General features: G+C 31.1%; 1 protein-coding gene across 1 annotated transcript in view; it reads right to left on the bottom strand.

Annotated features, from left to right (window-relative positions):
• Positions 1–12,059, bottom strand: part of LOC143079895 (uncharacterized) — a 43,244-nt gene that overhangs the window by 16,909 nt on the left and 14,276 nt on the right. The window contains exon 2 of the mRNA XM_076255520.1: positions 7,409–7,462. Within this exon, the coding sequence (XP_076111635.1) occupies positions 7,409–7,462 (54 nt within the window). The remainder of the gene's footprint in view (positions 1–7,408; positions 7,463–12,059) is intronic.

Below are 12,059 nucleotides of genomic sequence, written 5' to 3'. Positions count from 1 at the left end.
TGATTTCTCATTTCCTATCGTTAATTATCCATTTTTAGATGGTGACGTTCCCTTGTCACCATCTTACGGTGTTTATATATCTCAACTTGTACGATTCGCTCGTGTATGTAACAATGTTTTAGATTTTAACGAGAGAAATTTATGTATTACTGAAAAATTATTACACCAGGGTTTTCGATATCACAAACTAGTCAAAACATTTACTAAATTTTATCATCGGTATAAGGACATCATTCGTAAATATAGCTCAACATGCAGACTTCTTATACGTTCAGGTATTTCACATCCAATATTTTATGGAAATATTCTTTATAAAGCACAAAAATGTCAGTATTCACCTCAGAAGCTAACAAAACCTTTAAATAGACTTATTAAGAAGGGATATAGTTACGATACTGTTGTCAGGTCATTAAAGATTGCATATTTTGGCGTTAATATTGATTCACTTATAGGGTCTTTGCATCGGAACTAAACACATTTTTATTAATAAACCAGTTGTTGGCATGACACGGGTTATGTTCTTCTCATATAAGTTATGATGGTATGATACTAAACCCCTCACGCGGAGGATTGTGCCTGATATTCATATGATGAAGACATAATTTTTCAATCAGTTTAATTGAAGTTCGGAGCTGGCATGTCAGTTAACTGCTAGTAGTCTGATGTTATTTATGTATTATTGTCATTTTGTTTATTTTCTTTGGTTACATCTTCTGACATCAGACTCGAACTTCTCTTGAACTGAGTTTTAATGTGCGTATTGTTATGCGTTTACTTTTCTGCATTGGCTAGAGGTATAGGGGGAGGGATTAGATCTAACAAACATGTTTAACCCCGCCGCATTTTTGCGCCTGTCCCAAGTCAGGAGCCTCTGGCCTTTGTTAGTCTTGTATTATTTTAACTTTTAGTTTCTTGTGTACAATTTGGAGTTTAGTATGGTGTTCATTATCACTGAACCAGTATATATTTGTTTAGGGGCCAGCTGAAGGACGACTCCGGGTGCGAGAATTTCTCGTTGCATTGAAGACCTGTTGGTGACCTTCTGCTGTTGTCTGCTCTATGGTCGGGTTGTTGTCTCTTTGGCACATTCCCCATTTCCATTCTCAATTTTATTATTTTAACGTTATATCATAATTTTCACGTCTTCATTGTTTAGATATTGTGCTGCCTTTTTTGTTTAGAAAGTTAACCTTGACATTCAAAATACTAACAATAAGTTAACTAATCATCTTAAGGTCTCTATGTTTTATTATGTTTTTCTGTATTATTATTTGAAATTCCAAATAGAATTAAAATCCCCTTTTGGTAATCTTTTTGGATTCGAGCGTCACTGATGAGTCTTTTGTAGAAGAAACGCGCATCTGGCGTGAATACAACATTTATTCCTGGTATCTATGAAGAGTCTATCTAGTACGTCTTTAAAACACATATTAACATTATTTCTTTACAAAGACATGATAGTAATCTTCATTATGCATTCAACCATCTAAACTTTATGATACGTAATGATTTAGATTAAAAAATGGTGTCATCATGTTTGCATTTAAGCATGATTAAAAAGGATTACTGGGACATAAACTTGACATTGCATGTCTAGTATGTTTGAACTACATGTAATTAATCAGTACGTGAAATGATAGTTCTTTTATCTTTTGTACTGTTTTGTATGTTTATTTGTTTATACTTACTGATTTGTCTTAGCTATTTTATGCATGAGAAATGTCTCGTGATAGCAATAAAGATTCTAATGAAATATACATGCAATGTTCTTAGTCATATAAGGTAATGGCTTAGACCATAGATATTTATCAATGTTAATTATTAATTCGAGTTGATTTAGTCCATAAACCTTGAAAGATTGTTCATCAAGTTTCCAATATTATGTCAGAATTACTGGTAAAACTCACAGCAAAACTGAAAGCACATTAACAGTAGCACGGCTAACTCTCAATTCCATACATTTTCGTGCAGAAAGAGCATTATTTATAAGAAAGGTCACGAATAAAAAAAATGAAATAACGAATAGTACAAGCTTATTTAGTCATCATTAGCCGTAAGTGTTTAGTGTGTTTCTTGTGTTACTCAAAATAAGAAAAAATACTTGGTTATGTTTATTCTTTGTCACTGATACTTTAAAAGTAATTGATTTTAGTCAGATATACACATTTACATGTGAATTTTAACTTAAAAAAAAACGACGTTAAATTATTCTAGTGCAATTGATTTCGATTTTTTGTGTTTGTTTCTTATTTGATTTTGATTATTTCAAAATAGTGAGTTATCTCATTGGCACTCATACCACATCTTCTTATATCTAGGTAATGGTTAATTAAATGTTGGTAGATACAGATTGAAGTATGTTTCGCAATTGTACGAATGATTATTGTGAAGAACTATTTCAATCAGTCCACCCCATAAGATATTCACTCACAATGTAATGTGATTTTCTGAGTTTCCTTTAAATAGATACGAAGGGAAGTAACCAATGAACCGATGTTAATTGTTCTAGTGCAATTGCTCATAGATTTTTGTGTTTATTATTTAATTCAGTTTAATCTTGCAGGTTCATCATTTTCAAAATTCATTGTTGGTAGACCTTTATTGAAAGTATGTTCCGATATTGTATGAATAATCTTTCTGAAGAACGACAACAATCATGCCAACGCTAGAGCACACCCATAAGTTAGTTATGTGTTCTGGAGAAACAATCCAATTACGATATGTAGCTTAATCTTTTTAATTTCTGATTTAATATTTAATGGACACGAAGAGAGGTAATCAATAAATCGGTGTCCAAAATCTCGGTACATCACTCGTTTCCTTTCCGTATACTAAGTAACTACAATACAATGACTTGTATAAGCTTATTGAGTCTTTTTAGTGTAGTGATACGAAGTAAGTACGGAACGGATGTGAGCTCTGCACCGGAGATTGCGGTGTCCCTAGCTGAGCACAATTACGAATTGTTCAAGCTTATTAAGCCATAAAAATTAAGTTGGTTTCTCGTGTTTCATTGAAAATTCGCTTGGTTATATTTATTATATTTCCCTTCCACTAGAGACAATTATTGACATTAGTCAGATAAACACATTTGCATTTTAATTCCATCAAAAACGATGTTAATTTATTAAAATGCAATTGCTCATAGATTTTAGTGTTCTTATCGAATTTTGTTTTATCTAGTAAGTTCATCTTTTCTAAATCTGAAAAGTAATGATTAAGTCAATGCTGGTACACCTGAATAGAATTATATGTTCCGTAATTGTACGAATGATCATATTATTGTTAGTCCTTCCAATTAGAATTTGTGCACCTCTTCTGGTGATTTTTTCGTACTTCTCAAAAACCAAATAAAAATATGACCCAATTTTAACAAAGAAATGATAACAATCATCATCCATCAGAACTTAATGCTACGTAAAGATGATTGTTTTGATTAAAAATCGATGTCATCAGGTTTCCATTCTGCAATGTATTCAAGCATGATAAGTTAATTTAAACCATCATATTATAGTTTTGGAAAGAATAAATCGGACATGCACTTGACATTACATGTGTGGTATATTTGAACAACTGTTAAAAATTAGGCGAAAGATACCAGAAGGGACAGTCGAACTCACACGTCGGTGTTCCTAGTTTAGTAAGAACTGCGCAAATGCTTGGTTTTTGTAAGGTTTTATCTTAAACGCTCTGTATGGTATTATTTTGGTTTTTTCTTGTTCTTTTCTTTTGTTCATATTATTGATGGTCCTTCAAATTAGAACTTGTTCTCCCTTCTAGTGATCTTTTCGTTCTTTTTAAAAACCAAATGAATATTATGGCCTAATTTTGACAAAGAAATGACAACAATCACCATTAAGCATTCACCCATCTAAACTTAATGCTACGTGAAGATGATTGTTTCGATTAAAAATTGATATCATCAGGTTTCAATTCTGTAATGTTTTCACGCATGATGATTTCATATCAGACAAATAATCTAGTTTGAGAAAGAATTAGTCGCACATACACTTGACATTCATGACTGGTACATTTAAACTAATTAATCTTGTACTATCCCTCGCCTTCATTGTCTGAACATAAAACATTTCTTTACTAAAACCCTTGGTATACTAGAACTTGATTTTAACAAAACTCTAGTTAAACATGTTATAGGATTAGTTAATAACAATAATTGTTTCAATTTATTGGCATCTTTAACCAGTTTAATTATTCTAATAACAGTATTCACATTATAAGAAACAAAATTATCCAATAGATATTCATAAACTGACAACAAACTAATTGTTGTAGTTACTATTAGCACCTTTAGATATAGTGACACACATATCATGTTCTTTATACAACTTAACGGAATCCCACCTTTTAAACTGCGAAAGTATTTCACGTGCATCTATTACCTTACTAAGTTCATTATTGCCAAAAATGATTGTTAATTAAAAACCCTTAGTGGGCTTAATACAGACAAACTGGTCATTAATACAGGGCCATTACAGAAAAGGTGTTAATATCAAATATAATAAATTTAACATTGCCGCCGATTTTCAAAACGGATCGCATCGTGAGAAAAAAAGAAAACTGTTCATCCTGTTTTTCAACACATAACTTCTGTCAACTTAATATCTTGGACATTTGATATATTAAAAGCTTTATTATGGTGAAGTACAAATTATGTTTTTCAAACTTTGTCATTAAAAGAGTAGAGAGTACATCAAGTTGGCAGCAACACATACACTTTTGTTCAGTTGGTTCATAAATGTATAAAGAAATGGGTGTTTTTATAATGGCACTGTTATATGTCCTCGGTCAGTAATTATGCCTCAAGTCATTATAGACTTCCTCGACTATTATTACAGACCTTGGACATATAACCAGTTTAAATTATATAAAAGGTAAAACTATAACACAGGGAAACAAACGACAGTCTCAACGACAACAAATTAAATTACGTGAGATCATAGTTCAATCATCAATTGTGGTTGTGTTTAATATGTTTATTTGTTTGTATTTACTGATTTGTTTTGACTATATTATCCATATACATGATATACATGTATAAAATATCATTTTGGAATGACTCGCGATCGAAAATACAGATGCTAATGGAACAAACATGCAATGTATTTATAAGGCAGTATACTGTAATCTCTTAGACGACATGTGTGGACATTTATCAATGTTAATTATCAATTCGAGTTAATTATTTAGTTCCTAAGTCAACAAAGCCATTAGCAATCTTTAAAAGACATATTTCATTACAGTTCAAATATTATGTCATAATTCCTGGTAAAGTAGACCTAATAAAATCGATAGCACACCAACAGAACTACAAACTAACTCATAATCATATCCAACATCGCGAAGATAGTGCTGTTTTTGCTATGAGATATATATTTTAAAATTAAAACTTGTCTAAGCTTATTGAGCCATAAAATGTTAAGCTTGCATATCGGGTTACTAATAAATAAGTAACATTTCTTTGTTATGTTTATTCTATGTCACTGCTACAAAGGAAAGTTATACCCATTTGCATAGTTTGACTTCATGCTAAAACTTAAGTAAATTTATTATAGTGCAATTGCCGATAGATTTTATTTTTAGATATTTATTATCAATGTTATTTCAACTGATCGGGCGGAGCTTACGTTTCAATTTGCATAAGGACAGTCCATTTGAAGATGTGTATGATAAGGATGATGGTCGCTATAATTATAGCTGATTCATAATCACCTATCAGTGTCACCAAACCGATATACAAATGTGAGTATGATTTGTGACAAATAACTGGAAACATCATTAATGAGTTTATCCCGAAACACCTGCCTATAGATGGACTGGTCTATAATAAGTTAAACCCCGCCCAGTCAAGTGAAATAAATCAAGTAATAATTAGGTTCTGTTTAATCTAGGAAGTTCAGTAATGGTAAATTTAATGTTGGTACACCTTAATTAAAAATACGTTCACTAATGGCAAATGACGTTTGTAAAAATCAACAGCGGTAATTCAATTGTTTGAGAACTATTATGAAAATAATAACATAAATTATATTGAACTATGAAACAATCCGTTACAATAAGTAGCTCAATCATTTATTATCTGAATTTAACTTTAATTGGCACTACAGGAAGCTTGTTATAAATATGTGTGCCTAGCTTAGCAGGAGTTGCGTTTTATGTTCGATTCTTGTAAGGGCTTATCTCAAATTTTCTGTATATTATTTTGTTTGTTTTCCACTTTCTTTTCTCCGTACTTGTATTAGTCCTTCAAATTAGATTTGTTATTAACCTTTTTGTAACGTTTTCTTTATCATACAAATTATGACTGATTTCGTTACATAATATTGAAAATTTCTTTACAAAGAAATTATAATTATCCTCGTAATGCATTCATCCATCTGGATTTAATTCCCAGATACAGATGATTGCTTTGTCTTGGATGGATGTCTTCATATTCCCCTTCCGTAATGTATTCAAGCATGATGATTTGATGTGCAACGCAGTACTTAGTTTAAGAAAGCATTTATTGATTGCACTTTGTATATAAAACTGTTTCACAAACCACGTCTCTCATGATATTCATAAATATCTATGTTTTGTTTAATAGACACATTACTTGGGAATGTTACCTGTACAAACAAGAATGAGTCAAAAGTACACCGATGCCCTACTCGCACTACTATTTCTATGTTCAATGGACCGTGAAATTGGGTAATTTGGCGTTAAAATTAAAAACATCATACCATAGGGAATATGTGTACTAAGTTTCAAGTTGATTTGACTTCAACTTTATCAAAAACTACTTTGACCAAAAACTTTAACCTGAAACTCCCACTTTCATTTTCTATGTTCAGTGAACTCTGAAATTGGGGTCAAAAGTCTGATGTGGCTTTCAAATTAGAAAGATCGTACTATAAGCAACAAGTGTACTAAGTTTCAAGTTGATTGAACTTCAGCTTCAACAAGAACTACTTTGACCAAAAACTTTAACCTGAAGCGGGACAGACGGACGAACGGACGGACGCACAGATCAGAAAACATCATGCCCCTCTACTATCGTAGGTGGGGCATACAAACAAGTATTGCGGCAGCCTTGAATTCTGAGGGAGACCAAAATTTAAAGTAGGGGTAGTACATAATTTAAGTATAAGTTTAAACTACAAGAAGTATGAGGCTTATACATATTGAAAATTTGCCACCCAGCCCTATGATTTGACATTCGAAAAAATAGTAGTTACTATGAGCTTCCAATTATAGTAATTGGTTGGAAACATTCTAGTTAAAGTGATACAGTTTTAGACGTGAAATTGGTTTCTATGAGAAATTACATTGGCCATATTCATAAAAACGTATTCTACAAGATATACATTTAATTTTGCATAGCTGACACCTTTAAAATAATTAATCATACCTGATTCTGTTAAAAACCACAAAACGTGTAACCAAACTGTAGCCAGTAACATACCTAAAACGAATAAAACAATATGTTTATAAATGCTACATAGATGTCTCTCAATCATGTCAATATACAGAAGAACAGAAAACGGCATTTAGTAGGAATTTCAGCATTTTGAAGCAACCTGTAGCACCAGCATTGTCTGTAATTTGCTGAAACATTTATTCAATATATAGATATGTATCCATCGTTAAAAAAGTGGCATAAGGTAGCACAATACAAAGATTTTTTCACTCCCAATCAGACAACTTTAAACTGACGTAATTCAATTCATCCTTCTTTATATTTTATAAATGAGTTACCAAAAGAAAGAAGAAAGATTATTCTTTCAAATTTTGATAATTTCATTATGACATGATTATTATATAATTAATTGTTATGTAATTAGTTGCTATATTTTGATGTCCATACTTGAATGGATTTAGCTTCTTTGTTATTCATAGCATCCCAAAATATTTTATAGATTGTTGTACAACACAGCTTGACCTCCAAAACTGTGTCTCAGATTTCCAAAAACATCAATAGAACAAATTTTATACCCATTTGAATTTAGTGATCTCTTATGAATTGATGTTGCAAATTTCATTGAAGATTTATGAGAGAATGAAATACAATAGGAAAAATCTGAGACACAGTTTTAGAGGTCAAACTGTGTTGTGCAAGAATCAAATATTTTGGGATGCTATGAATAACAAAGAAGCTAAATTCATTCAAGTATGGACATCACAATATAGCAACTCATTACTTAACAATTAATTATGTAATAATTATGTCATAATGAAATTATCACAATTTGAAAGATTAATCATTCTTCTTTCTTTTGGTACCTCATTTATAAAATTTAAAGAAGGATGAGTGGAATTACATCAGTTTAAAGATGTCTGATTGAGGATGAAAAATCTTTGTATTGTGCTACCATAAGAGAAAGTAATATACAATAATGAAGGTATAAAAAAGTAATCACAAAAATACCGTACTCCTAAGTAATTCAAAAAAAGGGAAATTCAATAAAAATTGCCGTTCGACTATACCACTAAGGGAAAAAATGAAAAAAAAGCTGTCATTTTCCTGACCTGGCAAGGGAATTTTCTGCAGAAAATAATGGGTTAAACCTGATTTTATAGATAGCTGAATCTTCTTCTTCTATGACAATTTTTTATATTTCCAATTTATTTTTATTTTCAATTCCTGTGTAAACATGCATCACAGACTTACTAACACAACTGTCTGAAAAATGACAAAGACGAAGAAACAAAAAGAATTATTATTTTTTATTTGATAATTAATACAATATAATTGTTAAACATAATTTCGTGTCCATTTCCCAATAATGAGATATCCAACAGCCAACATTGTATAAAAAAAAACATTCAGACACAAATGACATAAAATACTGAAATATGTGAACAAACATACAAAGCACAGACAAACAGGCCAACAAAATTAGTCTTTGTAAATAATATGTCATACAGTATAGTTAAACATAATTCAGGTTAGATGTTCACTCTACTATTATTATCGGTGTGAGTAGAAGTCTTATCTATATACATATCGATCATGCTTCAACTAAACATTGCGGGACACAGCTGTTATACATTGTAGTCCACAAAATACAAAGAAATATAATAAATACCGCTCACTCGTATCACCTTAGAATTTAAAAGTATTTCAAACATTTAAACAAAATATATATTGGGAAATAGTTTGTTTACATTTAAAAAAACCATATTGGTAGTTAATAACTCAATATGATGCAAACTTATGAACACTTTCTTTTGATTAACATATGTTATACATTAACATTAAAAGTTATCAAATAGATTTCTAAGGTGAGATTCATAGTAATTTTTTAAAAAATAAAGAAGACAAGTGTTTTTCAATAGTATGGTAAGACGTACATGTATGCAGGATATTTTTCCTTACTATAAACATTATGTATCAAAACGATTGTGATAAATGGCTTAGTGTTTTTGTAAAACTTCTTTAGATACCTGTAATAGTAGGAAATGCCTTTGATATCCCCTGTTCTTTGAATTATATATGTTTCAATTTATTATCATCATGTTATTCATTTGATAGTGTTTTCTATTATACCCGATCAACCGGACATTTCTTTTCACGAGACCACCTCCAGATACAAAATGTAGCCCAATATTTCAACCATGTTTTGGAGACATTCATCTTATGTAAAAATTTCTCTTTTAAGAATGTACTTAGGTGAGATTAGGTAAAAATTAAGAAATTAAGAAATTAAAATTGATACTATAAGCTGGTAGAGCATCTATTAAGAATAAAGATAAGCTGATAATATTGATAGGTCATGGACCTCCTTTTCGAGATATTTGAGATTTAAAATATGGCGGGAAAAGGCTGACTCGGACTTTTACCATATATATGCATTGGTACTATTTGGGTCTCAAAACAAAAGAAAGAAAATTAAGAATCTTCTAAAATTTTGGTAAATGACCTTTCATGAGCTATTAAGTCTAATATGAAAAAATAAAGGGGTGTTATGGGGCAAACTATTTTACATTGTATTGTATGGAAAAACACCAAGGAGTCCGAATATTTAACACAAATTCCAAAATCTCACCTAAGTACATCATTAAGCTTTAAAGTTCAATCCCTATACTGATGTTTGGCTATCCTCTTTTCCGTTTGGTCCTGTGCTGAAAGTTTTTTCCTCCGAACAAACGGTTTTGATTGCTCCAACGGTCTCTTCTACTTATATGGGGATTGGACGATCGGTATCTATCGGCAAAATTAAAAGATGATATTATCAAAGAGAAAAAAATTTCCACGACATGAAGATATATGTAATATATTTTACAATCTCCTAATGTTCCTACTGAAAATGATTCATCTTTCATGATATTCTATTATGTACACCATTTTCAAAACTAATTTCGTTTCCGTCAGTTTTTATAGCTGGAGGAAGCCGTAGTACCCGCAGAAATGACCAAACTTCGGTATGAAAACTAACAATCCTAGTCAAGTTAAGATTTTAGTCGAATTTATCTGCTCCATATGGTATTTGAACACATAACCTCAGTGATGACTGACTACTGATACAGTAGTTCGACTTCTAAGACTACTCGGCCACCATAGCTCCTTATTTCGTTAAGTAAAAACCTTCAGATAAATTTGAGGATTATATGTTTAATAAAAGGTTGTTATCCTGGTAACAATAAGGGGATGGCGGACAGGTCTTAACATCGTAAGAGATAAAATTGAGAATGAGAATTGTTTTTAAGAATTGATTAGGAAAAGGTGACGAACTCAAATGTAGAAAAAAATAGAGATAAAATTGAGAATGGAAATGGGGAATGTGTCAAAGAGACAACAACCCGACCATAGAAAAAAAAAACAACAGCAGAAGGTCACCAACAGGTCTTCAATGTAGCGAGAAATTCCCGCACCCGGAGGCGTCCTTCAGCTGGCTCCTAAACAAATATATACTAGTTCAGTGATAATAAACGCCATACTAATTTCCAAATTGTACACAAGAAACTAAAATTAAAATAATACAAGACTAACAAAGGCCAGAGGTTCCTGACTTGGGACAGGCGCAAAAATGCGGCGGGGTTAAACATGTTTGTGAGATCTCAACCCTCCCCCTATACCTCTAGCCAATGTAGAGAGTAAACGCATAACAATACGCACATTAAAATTCAGTCCAAGAGGCTAAAAGAGCAAAGGGATATTCCAACTACTAATTCGAAAATAAACTGTTATATCATGGCAAAAAACGAAAACGACGATAAAAACGAAAAATACGAAGGTAAACAACACAAAACTGAGCAAAAGAAAAACTGCACCAGAAACTTCGTTGAAAGATATACTCTTATAAAACAAAAATAGGTGAGTATCGATCGCATAATAAGTTTAGAATGAAAGTTACATTTTATTTGAGCTATTGCATTCAATAAAATACAAATTGAACAATTGATTTTGTACTATAAATATAAAAACGCGTCCTTCGTATGAACGGGTTGAAGCAATTGTATGTTTCGAATTCCTAATTAAACAAACTTTAGCATGTTTAATGTCTACTTTTTATTTTATAAAATTATGGACGATACACACGAAAACCTAGTCGGTTATTTGTTAGCGGCAATAAGTGAAATTAGGCATTCAGCTTTAATCATAGAAAATAAGCTATTTACGACTACACAGTTCACCAATTACCCCAAAAATATTCTAGGATGTACTCTTAAATCCTGATAACTATGTTAATGCATTATATAAATGTTAACGCATAATAGAAAATTATAGTAAATACAAAGAAATGTATTCAAAGTCAAATTATATTTGGTACAAAATAAAATCTGAAGTATTTAAATGTCAATTATCTAAAATAAAATCATTTGTAAACGAAGTTCATTGAATAAAACTTTTTAAACATATGTTGATTTGTTTGATAGTTGATTCTTTGGCAATCATACTACATCTCCTTATTTTGATATTGATAGAAAATTGTTTTGAAATTGATTTGTTATTAATATGCATTAATCAAAGCTTACAATTTGCGACCTTTATCACTTTGCTGTTAATGTTGCATACATGTACCAAATATAGTGAAACAACAATTAAATAAGAAGTCACC

This window comes from Mytilus galloprovincialis, chromosome 6 (assembly GCF_965363235.1).
Source record: "Mytilus galloprovincialis chromosome 6, xbMytGall1.hap1.1, whole genome shotgun sequence".
Taxonomy (NCBI): Eukaryota; Metazoa; Mollusca; class Bivalvia; order Mytilida; family Mytilidae; genus Mytilus; species Mytilus galloprovincialis.
This window is presented reverse-complemented; position numbering and strand designations above follow the sequence as displayed.